At 51.2% G+C, this 22,776-nt stretch overlaps 11 protein-coding genes across 11 annotated transcripts; 8 read left to right on the plus strand and 3 right to left on the minus strand.

Annotated features, from left to right (window-relative positions):
• Positions 1–86: 86 nt before the first annotated feature.
• On the plus strand, positions 87–437 carry AUEXF2481DRAFT_34479 (uncharacterized protein; the record flags this gene model as incomplete). The annotated part of the gene is made up of 3 exons (XM_013493327.1): positions 87–196; positions 251–332; positions 383–437. Coding segments are annotated over 3 exons (216 nt in total), but the record flags the coding sequence as incomplete, so codon positions are not given.
• Positions 438–1,144: 707 nt separating this feature from the next.
• AUEXF2481DRAFT_24628 (uncharacterized protein) lies at positions 1,145–2,025 on the plus strand (the record flags this gene model as incomplete). The annotated part of the gene is made up of 2 exons (XM_013493328.1): positions 1,145–1,188; positions 1,236–2,025. 2 exons carry the CDS (start codon positions 1,145–1,147, stop codon positions 2,023–2,025), a joined length of 834 nt encoding a protein of 277 aa, XP_013348782.1.
• Positions 2,026–2,108: 83 nt separating this feature from the next.
• Positions 2,109–2,457, plus strand: AUEXF2481DRAFT_127386 (uncharacterized protein). The gene has a single exon (XM_013493329.1). It carries the CDS (start codon positions 2,192–2,194, stop codon positions 2,369–2,371), a length of 180 nt encoding a protein of 59 aa, XP_013348783.1. The 5' UTR covers positions 2,109–2,191; the 3' UTR covers positions 2,372–2,457.
• Positions 2,458–3,510: 1,053 nt separating this feature from the next.
• AUEXF2481DRAFT_60829 (uncharacterized protein) lies at positions 3,511–4,110 on the minus strand (the record flags this gene model as incomplete). The annotated part of the gene is made up of 1 exon (XM_013493330.1): positions 3,511–4,110. A coding segment is annotated over one exon (600 nt), but the record flags the coding sequence as incomplete, so codon positions are not given.
• Positions 4,111–4,980: 870 nt separating this feature from the next.
• AUEXF2481DRAFT_236 (uncharacterized protein) lies at positions 4,981–8,065 on the plus strand (the record flags this gene model as incomplete). The annotated part of the gene is made up of 4 exons (XM_013493280.1): positions 4,981–5,170; positions 5,247–7,809; positions 7,863–7,953; positions 8,006–8,065. 4 exons carry the CDS (start codon positions 4,981–4,983, stop codon positions 8,063–8,065), a joined length of 2,904 nt encoding a protein of 967 aa, XP_013348734.1.
• Positions 8,066–8,472: 407 nt separating this feature from the next.
• Positions 8,473–12,779, minus strand: AUEXF2481DRAFT_34483 (uncharacterized protein). Its single transcript, XM_013493331.1, has one exon. The coding sequence runs from the start codon at positions 12,393–12,395 to the stop codon at positions 8,688–8,690; it is 3,708 nt and encodes a 1,235-aa protein (XP_013348785.1). The 5' UTR covers positions 12,396–12,779; the 3' UTR covers positions 8,473–8,687.
• A 268-nt stretch (positions 12,780–13,047) lies between these two features.
• On the plus strand, positions 13,048–13,928 carry AUEXF2481DRAFT_34485 (uncharacterized protein). Its single transcript, XM_013493332.1, has 2 exons — positions 13,048–13,219; positions 13,281–13,928. Exons 1-2 carry the CDS (start codon positions 13,064–13,066, stop codon positions 13,707–13,709), a joined length of 585 nt encoding a protein of 194 aa, XP_013348786.1. The 5' UTR covers positions 13,048–13,063; the 3' UTR covers positions 13,710–13,928.
• AUEXF2481DRAFT_24632 (uncharacterized protein) lies at positions 13,753–14,831 on the minus strand (the record flags this gene model as incomplete). Its single annotated transcript, XM_013493333.1, has 2 exons — positions 13,753–13,926; positions 13,977–14,831. 2 exons carry the CDS (start codon positions 14,829–14,831, stop codon positions 13,753–13,755), a joined length of 1,029 nt encoding a protein of 342 aa, XP_013348787.1.
• Positions 14,832–14,970: 139 nt separating this feature from the next.
• AUEXF2481DRAFT_34487 (uncharacterized protein) lies at positions 14,971–20,460 on the plus strand. Its single transcript, XM_013493334.1, has one exon. The coding sequence runs from the start codon at positions 15,244–15,246 to the stop codon at positions 20,044–20,046; it is 4,803 nt and encodes a 1,600-aa protein (XP_013348788.1). The 5' UTR covers positions 14,971–15,243; the 3' UTR covers positions 20,047–20,460.
• AUEXF2481DRAFT_127862 (uncharacterized protein) lies at positions 20,150–20,565 on the plus strand. Its single transcript, XM_013493336.1, has one exon. It carries the CDS (start codon positions 20,253–20,255, stop codon positions 20,460–20,462), a length of 210 nt encoding a protein of 69 aa, XP_013348790.1. The 5' UTR covers positions 20,150–20,252; the 3' UTR covers positions 20,463–20,565.
• Positions 20,566–21,476: 911 nt separating this feature from the next.
• On the plus strand, positions 21,477–22,750 carry AUEXF2481DRAFT_127807 (uncharacterized protein). Its single transcript, XM_013493338.1, has one exon. The coding sequence runs from the start codon at positions 21,710–21,712 to the stop codon at positions 22,697–22,699; it is 990 nt and encodes a 329-aa protein (XP_013348792.1). The 5' UTR covers positions 21,477–21,709; the 3' UTR covers positions 22,700–22,750.
• The last annotated feature ends 26 nt before the right edge of the window (positions 22,751–22,776 follow it).

Here is a 22,776-nt window from a genome sequence, read left to right on the forward strand (position 1 = left end):
GACCCATCAAAACTCATCATCAGAATGGTACCAAATCAATCACATGTGTGACATGCAGAGAAGTCTTACATACTGACAACCAACAGTCTGCCTTCTTCAACTTCCAGTCTCTGCTACTGGTTATCCTCCTCTTCATCTGCACATGCTCCTATATACATGGTGTCTTTCCCGCAATCATGGATAAGCACAAGGATGGGTATCTTGAACCCCTGTATCCCGAATGCCATTTCACTGCTAACATTTGATAAAGATTCACATCTGTCTTCTGGAGAGCAGCACGTATTGGCGAGCGTCTGAGTCCGTACATCAGCGTCTGCTGCGTCGTCATGGCTGTGGGTACTATCAAGGTTCTAGTGTGATTTCCCTGCTGACCATTGTGCAGGGCAGAATCTTCATCGGACAGTGAAAATGGTCTTTATATCTTCAGCGCTCGGAGTTTGGAGTTGTCGCTGCAAAAGGCAGAGTCGAATTAGCGAATACCAACAGCCTTATGATCATCTATCTCCCTCCCTTGTTCTTATGCCTCCCAATGACGGCCCTTGACGAGGATAATCGTCAGCTTCGAAGACTTGAGCAGCGGAACATCACGCGCAGGCACATAGTCTCTGCTCGGCCAATTGTTAAACAACAATCTTGTTGGTAGCAAGTTCGTCGATAGCGAGGCTAACACAAGGAGCGCAACTGGCAAAGAATACCGGGTCAGTAACCAGGTCGTCACTATCCGTAAATCGATCCAGCACAGAGACCAGGCTTTTCACCAAACTACCGGCTCATTTGTCGACCTCCTCCGAGGTGTGGACATCTCAACAGCTCTTCATTTAACACCAACTTTCAGTACTCGTTCGTTTCCTTTGACTGCTCGTAACTTCTTGCTCCAAGTGACATCGGGCATCGCTTTCACACTGAAGCTATACATTGCTGGATCTCAACTCATTTCAAGACTTGTTCAAACCGTCAATTACACGAGTCACAAACACTCTCTTCTCTTCTCCCTTACACACCATAGCTTCCTCGTTTCAGGCAGCTTGCACTAACTCTCATCCTCTACCGATCGCGCCTCTGAATCGAGACTCGACACGACCTAAGTCTCTTTTCAGTTGAGACAGTCACCAACAACTCAGTGTCAACTCACGAACAGCTCACTATGACGGATTCGTCTCGCCGCCTCAGGGGAGCAGGATCGTTCAGGTATGCTCCAGTTCTATAAACTTTGACGGTCAACTGAAAGTGTTTAGGAGGTCTGTTTCTGGTCCGGTCGCAAGCATCGAAGTTGGGGATGGCCTGCATGTCCAGGAGTTCTTTGCTCATAAGTCGCTTCTTTGCGACTGCTCTCAGTACTTCAAGGCAGCCTTAGATGGCCACTTCGCTGAAGGACAGAAGCAAAAGATCGTCCTGGACGATGAAGATCCTGTCATCTTTGGGACCTTCGTCGCTTGGCTGTATCAAGGGCAGCTCGACTCTCAGGGTGTTGAAGCGGCTCTTGATGGGTCGGAGCGCTTCGACTACCACATCGCGAAGTTAATTGTCTTCGCTGACAAACGGAGCATCACTGAGCTCGAAAACGATGCGATAACAATGCTCTTGAGCTTTTCACACCGAGCTGGGCCGGTAGAGCGCAGGGTCGTTGAGTGTATCTACGAGATACCACACGTATTGCAGATCAGCAACCTTCTGTGTGTCCTGGCAAGTGAAGAGGTCCACTTTCGACAAAGCTCGAGAATGGGAAATATGACGTGTTACCCTCCAGAGTACCTGGCTATCATGGTTAGGATACTTCTGGAGCCTGTCGAGTCTCGCATTCACCGGTCCCTCAAATTCTTCATTGATGACCTGGCGTCTTTCTGCAACGCCTACCACACCCACCAAGAGTCCTCAAAAGTCTGCTCTTCTCTGACTGACAACGCCTACGTACCTTACGTACCGCCAGAAACTCAACGACCCTCAACAAAGAGACCTAGAATCTTGGCCGCGGGCCTAACAACTGTCATCAACATCTCAGACGATCGAGAAGGCGAACATCGATAACACCAATCACACCAAGACCAACTACGAGCACTTGATCTACAGGACTTACCAGCAATGCAAGGAAGATTCGACTTGGCCTCTGGCACAAGATGCGGCTTCCGATCAGACAAGATTCAGGCAACAAACTGCTGCAAAGCGCTCGCAATTCACATTGAACACGAGGTACATGGAGAACGCATCCAGTCGACAAAATGTTGTCACGTTGGATCGGAGGCTTCATACAATCATATTCGTGAGGCGAGAGACAGTTACAATTGACGCTTGTCTCGTGGTCTTTCATAACATTATTATTGCGTCCATAATATCATCACTACTTCAGACTTTACCAAACGATGTGACTGTATGATTTTGCTCGAATAGCGTGTGATACGGTGACGGCTTTTGTGCATCGTGACCTCATCCGGTCATGCCCAATCTTCTTGATGGTCTTTATGAGCACCACCATCCTCCTTGTTTAGGTCACATTCCTCTTTGCCCGTGGTTGGCAAGACCAGCCTTTCCCTAGCGGCGTTGATGAATGTCGCTCGACGTTGCCGTAGCTGTCTGCCCGGTATGGTTTGCCACCATGTTTGGCGTGCGAGCGGCGTGGCTCGAGGATCTGGTGGACCGGATATGGCGATCCAGTGCTCAAGCTCCAACCGGAAGTAGTGGCTTTTCGTTGTCCCCTTGGAGTAGGAAGATGATACCGAAGCTTGTATTGATCTTATAGCGGAGTCATGCTAGGGGTCAAAATCATGAGCTGATCAGAGCTTCGAGTTGAGCCTTGTGGATCGGACTGGCTTTAGCAGCAATCTCGATAAGGAGGATAGCCTCTGCCTGGTTGCCAGCCTTGATTTGTCTCTTGACGACAGCCTTGACACGATCAAAGCTACCTTGGTTCAAAACACGGACATACTGTGCGACAGCACTTCTGAGAACTCTCTCAATATCCTCGTCAAGCTCAAACTTGAAGTAAGGCAGAAGAAGCGCGATAGCCTTGTCAGCCAAATCAGCATTGAGCTTGGGTGACTCGCCCATGCCCTTCTTGAGCACTGAGAGTGCTTTGGCGAGCTTGAGAGGGAATTCGGCGGACTCGATGGCTTCAGATGTGTTTGTGTCCAGGAGCTCGAGTTTTGCGAGGCAGATTTGCTTGCTGATGTTGCTAGAGACGGATTCCTGGTTGGAGAGGAAGTCGATAATGTGTTGCAATAGTCTGCTTGTGCAGGGGACATCTGTGAAGGCAGCGAAGACGTCGAAGAAATCCTCGGCCAGGGAAGGGTCGTTGAAGTCGCGCATCGAGGTTTCGAAGACGATGCGAGGAATATCGCCGTTCAGGGCAGGCGAGGCGGCGAGTTTTTTGAGTGCCTCCTCGTCAACTGCCTGTTTGGGCTCGGGTTGACCTTCGGGCTTGATCTCGTCCGCCGTGACATCCGGCAGTGCCATCATGTCGGCATCAGCGTCCAGTGTCGTGTCGATCTGCTTTTCCGTTCTCTCAATGTCCAGGCCCAGAATCTTTCGTCGCGCAGCAATCTTTGCAACGTAGAGCATCTCCAACTTGGCGTACTCCAACCACAGTTTCCTTTCCCTCTTGCAGAATCTCAAGCCTCTTTGCATGTAACTGCGCGCAGAGGGCATGTCGGCCTGCTGCTCGAAATAGTACTTGGCGGCCCATGTCCACAAGTCCCACTTGATCGGGTGCATTCTCAAACATTGTGTCAACGCCTTTGCCAACTTCTTGTTCGCTGCCTCTTTACGACAGAACTCGAGGTACTGCATCCACAAACCCATATCTCCCTGGAACCTCCTCACGCCTCTCTCCAGAACGAAGAAGATCTTCTTTTGACCAGCGAAAGCGGTGGACTTGATCCCCAAACGCTTCGAGCGCTTCTTCCTCAATGTGTCCAGATTCATTTCATATAGTGCATAGCGAGCGTAATCGGCGGGTGTAGCGGCGCCAGGTGTGTTAAGAAGATGTTCGAATTCGGAGCGCTTGCGAGCGATCGATGTGATTTCTTCGCGCGAGAAGATCTTTTTGCGTTCGTATTCCTGGAGTTCGGGAACCGACTGTTCCATGTAAAAGCGAGCCTTGTCACTCGCTGCGGCCATTATGACGGTATTTGTGAGTTTAGAATGTCCTTTCGTGTCAAGAGTTCATCGTTGATCGCAGAAAGTGTACGGCATAATTTTGAGCTTCACCGCCTTGTTCTGCCGAATGTCGGAGTTTTGACACCCGACGACCGCGGCTGCTCAGGGCATCCAAGCTTCATCTTGGACAACCAATTACTCGAATAAATGCTTACCTGGATTGGAATACACGAAGGATGGCCAGTCCCTAGTCTCAAACAAGCGCCCTCGACAACTAAACACGTTATGTCCTGGCAGCAAGTCTGATTGACTACTGACTTCTGAGTGTGTAACCTCAGTGAATATACGTATACAGGATCTAAAGGCATTGTGTTCAGAATCTGGCAACAACCTTCAGGAGTTGGAGTCATCGCTGTCGATACCGAATCGCTCTGAGAAGCATATACTTGTAATCAGCTGGTGGTCAAAGTCCGGTCACAATCCTGATGGAAAGCACAAGCTGGACTCGTGAAGATCGCATGCAGCAGGTTGCATGTGCCATGACGTTCTGGTGGCAGGTCGGAGCACAGGCATTTGATCGTTATCAGAATTACTAGCTAGCATGCACGACCTGACATCTTCTCCTCCAGATCTGAGGAGCGACCTGCGTATGTGCTTGTCGATGAAGTTCTCAATCATGGCTTTTGTCGTTGCCGTGACAGGCTCATGGGGGAAGACTGAACAGACAGGGCTTTTGCAGCTCTCCGAGCTCGTTGCTCCGCAGCGGGTCGCAGCTTCCCTTGCCCCACCAATTTCCCGAGATGCCACTTTGACCACGTCGTCGTTCTGTGTGACTATTTTATCCGGTCTTTCTTCTCTGACATTTTTTTTTTCGCTTGCGCACTAAGAAGTATGGCGAACGCAAATCCAAACAGCCCCTTAGCTGGTGAAGGCATTCGTGAGAGAGTGCCTACACTTGCTAAGTCAATGATTTCAACATCAACGGACGATGCACAGAACACTGTTAAGTCACTCAACGAAAAGGAAGCCGACAAAGACGAGACCAAGAAGAGAACCTATGGCAGAACGCCAGGTGGTAAAGGTACGCGAGTTTGTTGGTTCAGGATTTGATACCGAGACACAATTAATGTGGTATGGCTAACCCAAGAGCGTGACAGTATTTGTGGTGCCGCAGACACATGATATGGTCTCACAGCTTTTGTCTCCTACTCAACCGAAGAATGTCTCCGACATAGCCATTTTGACAGTGCTTGCATGCCATGTCGCGATGCTCTACTTCCTTCCAGACCCAGTTCGTATCCCTATTCTCGCCATCATCTTCCTTTTCTGGCGCGCCGCCTACAACGCCGGCATCGGTTGGCTACTCAATATACAGTCCAACCACAAGCGCCTTACCACATGGGCTCGCAAGTACAATGTCTTTGACGACTCAAGATCTGGCAAGAACCCACGTCCTTGGCTCTACAATCAACTGAAACGTGAAATGGAAACCAAGATCGCCCACGATTACAAATTCGAAGAGGCTCCACTTGAGTACAACACATGGTTGGTGTTCAGGAGAGTCGTCGATCTGATCTTGATGTCCGACTTTGTCGCCTATTGCTGTTTTGCTATCGCTTGCGGCGGCCGTCCCTATGGTGAGAACATTGCAATGACCATCGCTCGCTGGACATGTGGCTTAGCCCTCGTCGCTTTCAACCTCTGGGTCAAGCTAGATGCTCATAGAGTCGTCAAAGACTACGCCTGGTACTGGGGTGACTTCTTCTACCTCATCGATCAAGAACTCACCTTTGACGGCGTCTTCGAGATGGCTCCTCATCCTATGTACTCTGTGGGCTATGTCGGATTCTACGGCATTTCGTTGATGGCTGCCAGCTATAAGGTGCTCTTCATCTCCATCGTCGCACATGCTGCCCAATTCGCCTTTTTGACCATTGTTGAGAACCCGCATATCGAAAAGACATACAATCCACCAGCGCCCAAGAAAAGAAGAGAATCCGAGAGCGACAGAGAACCCCCCAAAAGCGCCACACCCGACTCCGGTCATATCAACGGATACCCACCCATAGCGACAACAGAAAAGCCGTCTTCCGTCCACAACATCCTTGGCCTTCACAACATGGACCTTCATCGTATCACAGATATATCCGTCCTGCTCATGCAAGCTTATCTCTTTAGTGTTGCGTTCTTGACTCCATCAACTACCTTGTGGCAGATCGCCTTTGTCGTCAATGCGGTAGCTTGGCGACTGTGGTACTCTCTCGGCATCGGCTATATTCTTGATCGTCAGTCGAATAAGAAGAAGTGGGCTCGGCACTTTGTCAAGTATGGTGAAAGTACAGAAGAAGCGTGGAGACAGTGGAAAGGACTGTATCATCTGAGTATGAGCATGTGTACTGCAAGCTTCCTCTGTGCGGCTCTTAAAATGTACAATCTACCACCGGACTGGACCTATGGTCTGGCTCTCCTCCGACACGTACTCGGTATGGCTCTGGTCGCTCTTCAAGTGTGGACGAGTATCAGCGTCTACGAATCTCTCGGCGAGTTTGGATGGTTCTTTGGCGATTTCTTCTTCGATCATGCATCTCAACTCACCTACGGCGGCATCTACAGATTCCTCAATAACCCTGAGAGAGTGCTTGGATTGGCAGGTCTATGGGGTGTTGCATTGATCACGTGGAGCAAGACAATCTTCTTCCTTGCTTTGTTGAGCCATCTCCTTACACTCGTCTTTATTCAATTTGTGGAGCGTCCTCACATGGAGAAGCTGTATGGCCAGTCTTTACGTCAGGATTCTGGATTGTCCAAAAGCCTCAAGAGATCTCTTCCGTCGCCACTCAAGCAATGGCAAGGCAGCGTCGATAGGGTGCTTGAAGACTCGATGGACTTCCTCGAAGAGTTCATCGACTCGGCAAGGCCCAAACTCGCAGCCGGTATGGATACCTTCGTCAGAGACACTCGCACTCTTTTCAAGAACTACCCTACTCGTATCAGTATCACACGTCTTGCTCCCGATCTTGCCGGCTACGATCCCAAGGACTATTCCATTGAGATTGAAGGCACCCCGTCATCTGGTAACTCTGAATTCGAACGCTATAGTGGGCGTGAAGGCGAGATTGGTCAGGTCCCTCAACAACGTGTTGACAAGTACAAGAGTCTCACTTTCGAATATGGCGCCCCGATCAAGGTCCGCTGGCAAGCTCCTGCAAATCACCGTCAAAACGACTGGATTGGTCTGTACATGGTTGCCGACAACTCGTCTCGCGACGTCACTCGTGTAGGCTCTCAAGGCCGCTGGACCGCCACCACGAAGGGTGTCTACGACTCCTTGACTGCCGAGACTGGGCTTCTTGTTTCGTCCCACTCGACCACGAAAGACGGTAAACAATACGCAAACGGAGAGATGGAGTTCTCAGGCGACAAACTGTGGTGGACACACGGCGTCTTTGAGTTCCGCTACCACCACGATGGAAAGCACAACGTCATGGCCACTTCTCTACCCTTCGAGATCCGCATCGGAAGATTCGACGAAGACGACGTTCAGTTTGACAACATCAATCTGGCACGCTCTGCTGTCGAGCAAGCTCTTCTGCCTGTTGTTCAGAACTGCTTCGATCGTGACTCGGAGGTTGCTCCTCGTACTGCTGACGACATGTTTGGTGACGGATTGGAACGAGAGGGCAGATATGCTAGACGTGTCGTCTTTGCTATTCATCAGATGTAAGTACGAGCCACCTCTGGCTCAATGATTCCTGCTAATGGTAAACGTTTAGGTTTGGTATCGAGTTTGCGCCTGAAGTCGTCTTGGCTGATGGCAGTGTACAAAATCTGGCTTGGAGAATTTGCAATGCGAAGAAAGTGCTTGTGAGTGTCGATCCTTCTCTACCTCTTGATATGATACTAATGTACTACTCAGGCACCTTACAGTATGACACCGAGTCGTGGCCGCTCAACCCCTGCCGAATTTAAGGCTTGATTGTGAGCTTTGGATGTAGATAGAACAAAAAGGCGCGGGATCTGTAAATAGTGGTTGGCGGAGGATGATACGAACACAAGCTAGAGCCTGACAGTTTGGAAAAAGATGGGCTCGACAGTAATGTATAGGTCGAATGTTGAGAAAAAGAAGGAGGTGGTTGTACATACAGATGCCCTAGCTTGTATCATAAGAACTGGTATCAATCATGGTTGCACCTTCCTCTTCTCCCTTTCTGTTCTCTCTGTTGAGCCTCTAAGCCTATAACCAGCGACATCCTTCTTGACTCGAGCCTTCCTGGTAGCCTCTTCCTCCTTGGGATCCATATTTACACTTTCTGCTAGTTGCTGCTACAGCTTGACAGTCTAATATCACTTTTGCACCTCATGACCACGGCTCTAAGTACGTTTGTCTGCTTTCAGTAATCATTTCAAAGATACAATAAGTCTATTTATTGATCTTGTTTGTGTTGCTCTCTGTATGTAAGATAACAGTGGTAGTACGAGTACATGATAACCACAGTGAATCGAATGGCCTCCTCGTTCTTTCCCTTGCATAATAATCCATCAGGCTCTTCTCTCGTTGTAACCTATGAAACACACCCTGCAGGTAATCCGGCCCATGACTAATGAGTTCTGCGCTTCTTCACCCTTGACTGGAAGTTGTTGTTGTTCAGTGCTCCAGCAGTAGTCTCAGGCTCCTTGTTGGCTGCTTCTTCGGTGAGATCAATGATATCTTCAGTGTCGTCGGTAAGGTCGAGGACCACCATGCGGCGCTTGCCCTGTCTGACTACTTTCAGAGGGGTAACCTGACCAGACGACTCAAGCGTTATGCCATCGGTCATCGATTCGTCGCGGCTGGGCGGCAGCGATTCACTGCTGTTGGGTGACATCAGAGCCTCGGCACCGGCTTGAGTATTCTCAACCACATTGTCGTACTGAGCACGAAGAAGGTCTGCATACTCTGTAGCATACTGCTCTGTCATGCTGGCGATGAGCTTTGCGAACTCCGGGTCCTCCTGCGATGCCTTACACTCGGTGCAGTGGATGTAGAAAGCATTGCGCTTTGGTGGGTTGTCCAGCAATTCGTATTCGGGAAGGTTTTCACCAAGCAGCTCAGATTCGGGGTCAAGACAATCCTCGCAGTAACCTTTGTGGCACCAGCGACAACGATAAATCAAACCACCAGCGTTGTTAGTGCTCTTCTCGCAATCGTGACAATCGTGCTGAGGACAGTGGAAATTCATCCTGGACTTGGCCTTGGCCTGATACTGCTTGCTCAAGCAGCCTAGATGATAAGCACGAGGGCAGCCTGAGCAGAGATACACCTCGCCACCATCAAAGCAGGATTGGCAGATTTCCTGATGAATGATCGGCGCCGCCTTTTCTCGTTTGGGCTCAGCGAGTCGGGGGTCTTTGCCTGCCAATGTCGGAACTGCTTCCCACGCCTTGCAATTCATACTCTCCTTGTTGATTGCGAACCCGTCTACCATAACTGTGGTATTCTTGTCCATTCGACGATCTGCGCGTGAAAGAGTTGTGGTAGGTGCGGCTGTCTTGTCGACGTTCTTCTGATATCTGACACCGTCTAGCACTGCAATCTCGACACGCTCCATCTTGGCCAGCCACTCCTTCTCTGTGACTTCCTCAGACTCGCCGTTAACGTGAGGATCGATAGGCTTGTCCTTGCACTTTTCAATAATTGTCTCGATATCCCAAGTGACCATCTCGCTCACGTCAATCTCGGGATGAGTCAATGTGGTTGCACCGCGACGAATCAAGCTTTTCAATTGGGAGAAGCCAAGCTCAGGGCCATCATCTGTTGTAGCGTCGTCTTGATCAGCGGCTCGTTTCCTCTTCAGCGGTTGATTGGCAGAATGAATGTCCTGCATGGATTCGGTGATCTTTGCAGACAAGTACAGCTTTTTTCTGATTCGGCCCATCATCTGCTCTTCGACGGTGCCGGAGCTTAATAGTTTGTAGATGGTGACAGGCTTTGTTTGTCCGATGCGATGGGAGCGCGCTTCTGCTTGAAGGGTGACCTGTGGGTTCCAGTCTTCATCTAGGAATATGACGTCGCTTGCAGCAGTAAGATTGAGGCCGAGACCGCCGGCACGAGTGGAGATCAGCATGATCTTGTACTCTGAAGATGGATCGTTGAAGAGTCTGATCTGCAGATTGCGCACAGCTCGTTGGGTGCTGCCATCGAATCGTACATGGCGGAAAGGGGCGTCGTTTTGATTACTGCCCTTGGTGGCGAGGAGATCTTCACAGTAGTCAAGAGCTGTGGTGAAGCCCGAGAATATGAGAATCTTCTTCTTCTGCTTGACGACTAGTTCGTCGATCAGCTTGCTCAAAACGATGAATTTTCCAGAGGCATGCATGATGTGATCTCCAATACTGTATGGTTCCGGAGCGGCGCCTTTGATCATGTACGGAGTGATACATGCCTTGCGGAGCTGCATGACGATGTTCATCAATTTCTTGTAAGCCGAGGTATCCTTATCTCCAGTCGCTTCGTTGGAAACAGCCTGTTCGATGAGGGCACGACTTTGACTGGTGAATTCATCACCGGCTGCATCTTTGACTTGGTGAAGATGAGCGTCCTCTTCAATCTCTTTGACTCGTGCTTCGTGTTCTTTCTGCTTCACATTGCCAAAAATATCGTCGAGCAGTGTACCGCCAGCTTTAGTCAGGAGTCGTGTGTACCAAAATCGTTGAACGGGTGTCAGAGGGATGTAGAGAAGAACCTCGCTCTTGGAAGGCAATCCTAGGTCAACCCCAGGGCTGCTCTTCATTCTTCGGATCATGACGAGCTCGAGTAGATGACGTGCATGGTCCATGAACTTCGAGTTAACCTGACCACGGCCAATGTCGAATGCCTCTTTGAACATTTCTGCAGTCTTTTCGATGAAGACATTGGGATACAGCCAGTGGAGCAAGGCCCACATCTCACGCAAGTCATTCTGCAAAGGCGTTCCGGTCAAGAGCAGGCGGTGCTCAGCCTGCAACCCTTGCAACGCAAGCGATATGTTTGTCTTGTCGTTCTTGATCTTGTGTCCTTCATCTAGAATGCAGTAACGCCATGCGAATGCATGCTTCAGCCAGGAGGCCTCTGACTGAAAAGTCTCGTAATTGGTGACCATGATGTCGAAGACAGTCCCAGAGTCTTCGTTGGCAGCGACGGAGTGGTCGCCCCTCTTTGTCTTGTTGCGACCTGTGGCGTTGCCGAATCTGTCCGTGACTCCAGACGCCATCAACTTGACATCGTTGCGCTCCGAGACTGAACCATGAAAGCGGAGAACTTTGAGCTTTGGCGTCCACTTTCGAGCTTCGTCACACCATGACCCCAAAACACTGAGCGGGCAAACGACCAGATATGGCCGGGCAACTCCAACTGGGCTGGGGTGAGTGTCTTCAAGATGTTGAATTAGGGAAAGCGTTTGCAACGTCTTTCCCAGACCCATTTCGTCACCCAAGATTGCAGGCATTGCGTTCTCGTACATGTTCGCCAAGAAGGAAAGTCCAGTGAGCTGATAGGGCTTCATCGTAGCAACTACGTTGGTGGGTTGCTTATTCAGAGGAGTGAAGGGTACGTAGTCCTGGTGCTTGTGTTTGGCTTGAAGCAGCTTGGTAATGTAGTTGTTGGGAGGAAGCAGAGGCAAGAAATAGTCCTTGTGATGAACGAGAAAGGCATCGCGTTTTGATTTCGTGGTGGTCGCAATCTCCTCGCGTACACGGTTTCGCACAGTGTCAGCTTTGACGATGCGCGGCGCAGTCGTTCTCGTCTTCTGAGTCGTAGTCTCGACACTGATCATGTCAGAATCGAGGACACGATTGTCAGCGATCTGTTGCCTCTTGGACTTGGGTCTGGGTGTATTTGATTTGGGAGACTTGATTCGTGGCGTATTTGAACGAGGCGAATTGCTGTAGTCAACTTTGGACCGAGCAGCTCGTGGAGGTAGAGTTCTTGTTGGAGTGATGGGGTTGAGTTTGACTGTACTGGGTTTGGTTGGACTCGCAACATCGATATTGGACATGACATCCTCGTCATCGTCGTTGACACGAGAAGCGTCTTTGCGATCAACTCCGACTTCCTCCACTAGTTCGAGTGTGCTAGAAGACACTGCGGCATCAGAGGGCTCTTCTGCCATGGCTTTATTTGGAGAGGGCTGGCTGGTAGATTGCAAAGGACTCATAGGCGTAGACAAAGGTCGCTGCCTGGGCTTGAACATGGACAGAAGACTAGAGGCCGACAAACGTTGTCTCTTGGGCGCGGGCGATTGAGTGCCGGGACTCAAAGGATTCTGTGGTTGAAGTGACTGGCTCGCCATGATTGTGAAGCCGAAGCAAATGGTTCAGAGCCAGTGAAGCAAAGCCCTGTCTTCACGAGAGTTCCCTTCTAGAAGAATTGGCGGCTGATTCCAAGAGAAGTGAATGTAGTCATGTGACACGACGAAGATGTCGAGTGTCATATGCTATGGCGTGAAATTAGGAACCTCTGTATCATACACCAGATTTGGTGAATTTGATGAGTCAAAGAGAAGAAAGGTTGTTGTGGTGCTCATGCCATCACTGAGAGCAATTGGTGCTAATCAAAGCTTGAGTGTGACAACCATCAAACAAGGTGGGTACTCGATGCTGCAGAGATCTATGAGCATCAACAAGCACTTGTATCTCGGGTCCACTCCAAGGAAATGACTAGATCTCTTTGGCTGATGGATTATGTTCACTGTCTGTCAAATGCGGAAAGAGGAGGACGCGACTCGTGAAAGCGCGTCTTCCTCTTTCCAGCCAATCACAGAAGTGCCGATCTGACATTTCGAGCCTACATCCGAGTCGCCGTCCTCGAATCGAAATTGTCTCAACATTCTCCTATATTCGTAGAACTCTCCTCCGTATGCGCAGTGCTTTCACCAAGTCGCTGTCACCAATATACAGCATACCGCGTACGGTCAACCGTAGCCGTTTATCCAGAATAAGCACAAGATCATTCGCAAACATGGAGAAGCCTTTCGACGAGATGGCCGAGCAGATCCCAAAGGCTGCCGAGCCGACCAGTGCTGCAGCACCCAAGCAAGAACAGCAGGACTTGCCCAAGTTGTCGCCACAAGAATTTAGAATGTACAACAGGATGGCAGAACACATGGACATGTTTGTATGTCAAATTGATCTATCAACTCTCCCACCTAATCTGGACCCGGACTGACCATGTGAAGCACGAGAACTTCCGCCGAACGTGGAACCTTCTGTACGGCGCATGTGAGACTAAGAAGAGACCTACCGGCATGTCTATCCGTCAATTCATTGGTGTGGGCGACGACTTCTGCCATCACCTGGAGATTCATCACAGTATCGAGGAGCGCCACATCTTTCCCATTCTCGCCCGCAAAATGCCAGCCTTCAGGAAGGAGCTGGAACTGCTCACTCAGCATAAACAAATCCACAAGGGACTCGACAAGTTTGAGGAATACCTCGGCCAGTGCAAGAGTGGAGAGAAGGAGTTGCGCATGGAGGAGATGAAGGCCATCCTGGACACATTTGGCAAGGTCCTATGGCAACATCTCGACGATGAGGTGCATGAACTGCGGGCAGAAAACATGCGCAAGTATTGGACACCGGCCGAGATGGCGAGGATACCAATCTAGAGCATGAGTCCGAGACATACCCCATGTAATTTCCAGCTCTTGTTCACGACGGCTTGCCTTGCTTCCTTGCCGCGGCAAACTTTTCGTGCCATTTCCTCTTGCCAGCCGTCGCAGTTGTCGCTGGTTTGGCAGCGCCAGCAGTGGCTTCTGCGGCTTGTGTGCTTTGATTGCGTACGAACTCGATGCGCTTGCCGCCCGCCGACAGCTTGTACAAGCCCTGTTGTCTGTATTAGCCACGCCGGTTGTTTCCGACTGTTGCAAACGTACCTTGAGCATGTCAAGGGATGCCATGGGTCGCCACGCCTCCGGAAGGGCGTCTCTCCAGGCTTCCAGGAAGTCGGATGTTTCGATAGTCGGCTGGTCGGGATGTATCTGGTGATGAGATTCAAGTGTGTTCTGGCCAACCCACTTGAGCGTAGGCTGTTGTTGAAGATGCACCGACTCTTGCTCGCTCTCGGACAGCTTCATGAAGATGGCGTCAACCAAACTCCTCGGCCACTCGTCTTCTCCGTCGAGCATCTTGTCGATGGACTCTCTCTGTATGGGGATGGCGAGATTGACGGCGTGAGCATATGCGATCTCCAACAACCATTTCCAGACTCCAGTAAGGGCAGCGGCAGTAGGTCGGAAGCTCTGGCCATCATGCTCAAATGCGACAAGGTCTCTCCAGACATGGTCACATTCGTCATGGCTCATTGGAGTATGCGCAAAGACGTAGGATCTGGAAGGCGGATCGGACAGGCGAATGTTTACGTCTTGCGGTTGGGCCACGGGGATCAAGAGGGAACGGAGGACGGACTCGGCATGGCGATTGGGCGTAGGTAGACACTCAAGAGCGGAGGCACATTGGGAGACGGCAATCGTACCAGAGGAATTGGCGGCAGGATTCGTGATGTAGACGGTGTTGGAGGTGTGGACTTGACGAATGGAATAGGAGCGGTGTTTTGTGGTGAGGAAGGCTTCAGGGTCGGTCGCGTCTTTGGCCTTGAAGGACAGGGTAGGCGCGTCAGTGGAGACGAGGTAGTCGAGTAGGTCGGGCGGCAGCTCGAGCAGACGACATGGTTGCAAGTCGGCGGCGATGGAGAAGGGGGTGCCAGAGTCGGGCTTGGTAGATGTGGACATGATTGAGCAGAAGGAAGTCGCTGTTGCGAAGTTGCGATGGAGCTAGCAGGCTAACTTCTCTACCCCGCAAACAAAACACGGCCGGCGCCACACTCGACCAGGGAACGGCACCAGGACTAGTTCGTCGGCAGTGCGGCCCGAGAGATCAATATCCAGAGCGTTGCAACACAAACGGGTGTGACCATACATCCACTGCCCTGGTATACAGGAGTCGACTCCTGCATCTGTCCCTCGCCTCGGACGCTTGTTGTCTCTGTTTGCACCCATCGTCTGCTCCCACGCCGCGTCCGCTCGCTCGTCCTCACCGCCGACTCGAAGGCTGGTCCTCGTCCGCTTTGTTTACCTTTTCCACAACCCGCCATGAGCTTGAGCTTATACCACCGCGCCCTGTCCAGTGTCTGAGATCCTCCAAATGGTCGTTGTCACCCCGGCCATAGCCGCTCTCACCGGCGAGCTAACTCTCTTCCACACCACCGACCCACTCCTCTCCAATTCGCCCATCCTCGTCTTCTACGGCCCGGCGCCCTCCATCTCCGCTGCCACCTCGCGCATCCAGATCCATGTCTTCACCCCCGCCGGCTTCGAGTCCTATCCGCGCGTCAGCATCTCGCCCAATGCCCCCTACTATGCCGCTGTCAATTCCCTCCCACGAGAGGAGCAGGGCGACCAAGTCTGTCGCGGTCTGGCCTTCGCTTTGTCAAAGTACTTTGCCGAAGTCCCTAGGCCTTCAAGAGATGCATGGGTGGCTCAAGCCTGTCCTTCCAAGAAGGCTGCTTCTGCCTTTGCCCTCTTCAGCGACGCCCATGTCGCCATCCTGGCCACTCGCATGAACAAGGTCGACAATCTGGACGAGATCATCGCCGATATACAACGCTCTCTGAGCGAGCAGACTGTCTCTTGGCTAGACCTTGACGTCGTCCTGCCCCCCGGTTCTGTCAGACCTATCAAGTTGGAAGACGAAGAGCCCGAGCAAGATAACGTCGACGAAGATGAGCTGTGTGCCCTCCGATATGGTGACTATGCGCCTTTCATCAAGCTGATGGGCGAGCCAGCTTTCCTTCCCACCTCCAAGCTACGGAGAGCCCCTTCGAAGCCTACCGCTATCGGCCGTAGTCAGGCCTTTCTCAGAGACCAACGCGATGTGGCTAGGAAAGAGATGAACGAACTCGTCGATACAGAGTCCAATTACATCAACAAGCTCTCTCTACTCGTGACTGACATCGCTTCTGACTTGCGACAGATCGTCCACAATGATGCCATTCCTGTGTCAAATCCCATGGAGCGAACGATTAACGATCTGTTCCCTCCATTTCTCGACAAGATGCTAGAGCTCAATTCTGCCTTCTTGGAGGCCATTCGCACTGTGCTAAGCGATACTGAAGACTCTGCTGTCGTAGACCTGTCCGACACTACCGAGGAAACTTCTCACCACGATCCGATATCAGACACGATCGGCCTCACAGATTTCGCAAAGTGCCTAATTGAATGGTTCCCCAAATTTGCCGAATGCTATCCCTCCTACATGCAAGCACATTCAAGATTTCCGCGCTTAATGAGGAGGCTGGCGCGTATTGGGGATGCAAGCATTCTTGAGAAAATTCAAGAGTTTGGAGAGAAGCGGCTGAATTCTTTGCTCATTGAGCCAGTGCAGCGTCTGCCACGCTACACCCTGTACATCGATAGCATCGCAAAACAGCTCCCCGTGGCTCATCCGGCACTGAAGCTACTGCTCAAAGCCCGTGACATAGTCTCGGAGATCTGTTCTCAAGACGCTCCTGGTGCTCAAGAAACAAATATCTGGGAACGTCTGCAACGTATCGTCAAATCATGGCCGGAAGAGATCGAGTCTGTCGGCCGACTGATCACAATAGTAGACGTAGTGGAGATGTTCCCCCCATTCGAGGACGGTCATAGCCGTGGGAGTTCTGGCGTCCTCATGTTGTTCACTGACTGCACCATCTTTGTCGAAAAGCGAAGTCAGACAGCCATGTCCGCACGAGCTTTACTGTCAGAGCTTGGGAAGCCATTACTCGAGGATCGTCGCGACTCGACCCGCCCTGTCACTCCGCCGTCTTTGCATTTCGTTGACACGTTCAATCTGAAAGACACTACTGTCACAGAATATCTCAACAGTCGTGCCATCACCATCATGCCGTTATCGCCTGGTCCGGATCCCGGTATCGCTTGTGAGCAGCGTGTCTATTTGCTGGAGGGTCCGTACTCCGGCAAGGCCTCGAAATTCCAGGAGGAGTGGACCAAGGCGCAGGTCGAAGGCCGTTTCACAGAAGAGGAGCGTGAGAATGGGAAGTGGGAAGTCCGCAGTGCTCAGATAGCTGGTGGAGAGCTGAATTTGTTCAATGCCATTTTCGAAGGTTCTCAGAGGCATCGTCAGGAAAGTCCCTCCGAATCGGCGCGCATTCGTGTTATCATCGACCCCAGCAAGCATCCAAATCGCACCGCTATCGGAGAGAACGAACTGGAAGCCAGTGTGGCATTGGAGAAGACAGAGAAGGGTCAGTGGCGCATATCCATCGAGAGCGCTTTCTCCGTGGCAACACGTGATAAAGTTGATGAAGGAGAGTTTCTCTCTCTTCTTATCCGACGACTCAGTGGTCTACTGGCATCTCGCTTCTCCACCAAGAATTCGGCAATCACCTCGTCGTTTGTCCTTCGCAACCAGCAAGTCTTGGATGATCTGCATCTCGAATTCGAAAAGAAAGAAGTTGAGGTGACACTCGTGCCAGAGCCGGCTTCTGGTCAGGAACATCATCGTCCCAAGTCCCCGGTCAAGATGATCTCCAATTTCCTCTCTCAGTCGGCCCACGGCCGTCAAACTCCCACATCTAGGAAGCTTCCTCAGCTCAACGCGTTCTCTGATGCTCCTTTACTCCTTCCAGATAGTAGGGACGGGAGTCGACCTTCGTCTCGGGATCAGCCTCTGCAGCTCTCTGTGACGCCCGAAAGAAACAACAGCGTGGCCAGTCCCTCAAAGAGATTAGAGGACGCGCTGAATACGTATCTACTGGCACTTCTGGCTCGCAAAGGTAATATTGTAGGCAAAGTCGTGCAAGGCAGATCGCGTGCAAATGAGCTCTCTGTCAACGAGTTGTACAATTCTCTGCTTGAAGACCCCAACATGATGGTGGTCGCAGCACAATCATCGATCGATGTCCTCTTCGCTGCCTTTGAGAAGTTCCTCAACGTTGCTTGGAAAGAAGGTGTCGGCGCTGTGATGACAGCGACCCAGTTCCAGACCATCCAGACCAAAGCTGAAAGTCTGTTCCCTGTTGACTTCGAACGATACTTCAAGGACAGCTTTCACAATATGTCACCACCAAACCAACGAGCATTGAGAGGCATAGTGAAGCTACTTGCAGAGCTTCTAGACGGTACTGGCAACGATGGTGATCGTGGTATCCTGACTGCAGCATTTGTCGAGATACTGGTTCCCGATGGCAACCCATACGATTTCGTATCACTGCTCGATAGGTTCGTGGAGGATATCGAATCGTTGTTCGGGGAGGTGGTACAGCCGAGAGAAATAAGACCCACCCTAGGATCACATGGTCGCTCACGCTCTACTAACACTGCGTCTTTGACATCGAATACATCGTCTTTCCGCAAGAAGTTTGGATTTGGTTCCAGTACTAGCAGACCGGAACAAGACTATAAGATCTCGGTGTGGCGTACCCTGAGCAAGAGCACAAGGCTTCCTGATCAACCTTCGAGCTTGTCCAGGGGTACAATGCAGCGAGCGAAGACCACGGACGGTCATGGAGGATTGCCTGTTAGACCTTTCTCGCAAGAGGGACCAAGCAGGCAGCCATCACCTCAGCCTCCTGAACGACCAATGTCCCATGACTCCACGTGGCACAACAATGGTCCTTCGCTCGGCAGTATTGGAGAGACACTTAGCCCACCCAACCCTTCACCTCACAGAAAAAAGCGGCGTAGCTCGCTGTCTGACCTCAAATCTCTGGAACTCACTCTGAACGAGTCGCCATTCATATCACCATCAGCCATGCGCTCTTTCGAAGATTCACCCAAGGACCCTGTCGAAAGGACAAAGTCACCTTCACCTACGCTCACGAGGACCAGTGGAATTCCTACGCTTGGGTCAACTCTAGGTTCGCCTATCAGTGACCGACCTCGTTCACGTCTACCATCAGCATTCCGCAAGGAGAATTCGCCATTAAATCAGCCCAGTCCATCTCCTGCCTCAGCCAGACCAAGAAGCCTGGGCAAGCAACCAGAGGAATTCGATGCCAGTCCTGGACCGCTTGTGCGACGCGGTAGCAAGCAAGTGGGAGATACGAGTCATAGTCCTTATTCCATTGGGAGACGAGGCTCAAAGCACATAGATGAAGCACTTTATCCTCTCGCTCGACGCGGCTCCAAGCAGGTGGAAGATGGACACAATGTCCTCGCGCGCCGTGGATCGAAGCAAGTTGATGACGCTGGCAGCACTACCCATCCGACGCTCCGACGCAGTTCAAATATCCCACTGCTTTCTAGCAAGGTCGACAGACCGAAAACACCATCCACGCCGACTACAAGAGCAGGACTTTCGGAACGCCCTACAGCGGGCAACGCAATGCGTATCAAGACAGGACAAACAGGTACCCCAGCAAAAGTGACCATCAAGTCGCCGCCACCAAGCGCTACGCCAACCAGAAAGCTACGTATGCAATCACCGCAGAAACTTCGCGAACGCCTTCAAGACGAGCATCGTGCTCTTGATGCCGCACACTCAACTCTACAAGACGAACTCAGCCGCATAGGAGAGGAAATAACGTTGAATCGTCACAACAGCGTTCTCCGCAACAATGACTCACCAGCTCACCATCAATCCCCTAGTCATGATGTCCGCACTCGTCTTTCCACGCTCGAGGCTTCTCTGCCTTCTTCCATTGATTCTGTTGCGGCTCGTGTAGCTAAGATCCATGCCGATGCTCTCTCTTCCCTCTCGGTCTCCGAATCCAAAGCCAAGAAGTTGGATGAGCTGTACCGTGAAGCCAATGCGGAGAATGAGGCACTGTATGCCCGCTTCAACGACGAATTGGCTCGAGTATTGAAGGCTGTCAGAAGCGGGCAGGGGGTTGATGAGTTGAAGAATAAGATGCGTGAGTCGCAGGACGAGGCTGGAAGGTTGAGAAGGGAGAATGCAAGATTGAAGCGCGAGGTCTTGGGGCTGAGAAGTCAATTGAAAGATTGAGAGATGTTGTCTGAGACGACATCGTGGTTAGTGCTAGTGGTGTTGGACAAATGGGTGGTTGCTTGATGGACTGGGTAATGGTCACGACTTGGTAGAAGAGGTCAGGCCAGAAGGGACGGACGGATTGAGAATTTTGGCTTGGCATGAAAGGAGAAAGGACGAGCGAGGAAGAACATCAGGAAAAACCTGTATCTGGATCATGAAGAATGCGGTCACAGATCCTGTCGCGACTACCTTACCTGTACACAGAGGTCGTCTTTTCATCGTTGTTGTTTTTGCCGCAGTGTATTAGCGATGGCGCTTATTCTTGTTTCTGGTTGATGTTTTTCCTCATAGCGACATGCAGTACAGCATCTTCTAGTCAAAAAAAAGCGTGTTCCATATCATATCGATACATCTATCAAGCTTCTCGATAACGCTTCTTCCTCTTTGCACAGATATCGTGACGTTCGTCAATCTCATGAGCTGTAGTATTATAGCCATTGTCATAACCTCAAGCCTTGCAGCATGTCCATCTGAAGCCATCTGGACAATTGCGCTTACTCGTGTCGACCGCCTTAGCTTCTTTATCGTCGTGGCGAGGCCGCCCATAACCATTGGCCACGAGCTCTCCTATGTCGACCTGTCAACATGGACGGTAGAACAGACTGTGGCCAGGTGCATACCTGTGTGATGCACACAACTGTCCTCTGTATTCTCCGTCACATCAAATTCTTCCTTGCACCATCTACACATCTCGAACCTAGGTCTTTTAATCCCAACTCTCTTTTTTACTTCTACCATATCCTCGTCTTCGTCAGAGTCCACGACTGGCGGTGCCAGAATCTCTCCGATCCATGAAGCCGTATGCCATATCCCTCAGATCACACCTTCCCTACCTACGCATGCGATCTCGAAGCAAAGAATAACAAGAGAAAAAGCAACGAACTAACCTGGAGGTTGATCGGTCGGAACAAAAGAAGATACGACGCCTAAGAGATTCGAACTCTTGCTCCCGAAGGAAATAGATTTCTAGTCTATCGCTATAACCACTCAGCCAAAGCGCCAATATTTCTTTCCTACTTTCAGTAGTACTCCAATCCCTTCCCTCGAGCAGGAAAGGAGGCACAGAAGGAGAGCGCGACCGACGTGAACGTGCTCGTGATCGGTTGAACGTCGACAGATTGCTCTCACTATGCGCACTTTATGAAGCTTCATCGTGCTTCAAGCGCATAAGACGTGAGTGTCGTGAGATGTACGCTATGTTGTTTGTGTGCAGTCGCGCAGAGGTCTGGGTCTGGAAGGGCGGAAGGTAGGAAGCAATCCGATCGAATGGGATACCACGCCAAGCTTAATGATGACGCTGCTCCTGCTGTTTTCTCGTTATCTACATGACCCTGTCAGTATGTAGATGCACCATTTACCACATACATGCTTGGAACATGGCATTGACCTTATCCTTAACCGTTTCATGGGGCTCCCGGCTACTCATGAGTATCGGAGATGATATCAAATAGGCTGTGACGTCCGTATTCTGCTGCTGTTGGCCTATCTCGTGCTTATCGCCAGCCGAAGCACCACTTCGTAATGAGCACGGCACTCAATTGCATAAAGTACCAGACGATTGCATTCCGATTTGTCGAAACGTATAGACCACAGCCAGTCGAGCTCTACAGCCATTACCATGCCACTACCAGTCGTCGACCCCCCTCTACTGAACAGCGCCAACCCATGGTGCAGCACGCGAGAAGACCTCGAAGCACTGTACACTTGCCCTCACACAGGCGCCGTCACGACGAGGACTAGTCTTCCACTAGGCTTTGCACACGACCCATCCATTCACCAACATGCCTTCTTCTCGACTCAATCGCACACCTCCACGACAGCGCCAGACTACACGATTAGCGGAAAAGAGTACCCAGCCAGTCTCAACACACTGGGCTACTCACCCACACCCATCAACGTCTACCTCGACTGGGTAGAGCAGATTGTCGCCGCACACCCGAACATAAAACCCAAACCTTTCATCGTATCCGTTACGGGCTCGCCACAAGACGTCGTAGAATGCTATACCCGGGTCGCGACACTGGCTACTCGCATCTCAGCACCACTTGCCGTGGAAGTGAACCTCAGCTGTCCGAACATTGCCAACAAGCCGCCACCAGCATACTCTGGTGCCGCGCTCAAAACGTATCTTGATGCCTTGAAGCATGTACCTCGCACAGTACCGCTAGGCCTCAAGACACCGCCCTATACGTACGCCGAGCAATTCAAGACGTTGGTAGACACGCTTTGTGAAGCAAAAGGCCCGACCATTGATTTCATAACTGCCACAAATACTCTGGGATCTTGCTTGTTGCTTTCGAGCGAGGAGGCCCGCCAAGGTCAACCTCTGCTACCATCAGCGGCGGGTACGGGTATCGGTGGCCTTGCAGGCGAGCCATTACATCCTCTAGCTCTCGGCAATGTTGCGACACTACGGAAATTGCTCGACGAGCGTCCGAAGCTGCATGCTGTTGACATCATCGGTGTCGGTGGTGTCAGCGATGCCGCTGGTTTCTCGCGTATGCAGGCAGTAGGAGCAAAGGTCGTAGCGATAGGTACAGCCTTGGGCAGAGAAGGACTATCAGTGTTTGGTAAAATTGTACAGGGCGCAAAAACATCAAAGTTGTGAAGGAGTGGACAATGCCATGCTATCTTGTTAATGACAATCCCAGATCCATCCTCCCTTCGTGAAGAGTGCGCCTTAGG

This window comes from Aureobasidium subglaciale (genome assembly GCF_000721755.1).
Source record: "Aureobasidium subglaciale EXF-2481 unplaced genomic scaffold scaffold_0, whole genome shotgun sequence".
Classification (NCBI taxonomy): domain Eukaryota; kingdom Fungi; phylum Ascomycota; class Dothideomycetes; order Dothideales; family Saccotheciaceae; genus Aureobasidium; species Aureobasidium subglaciale.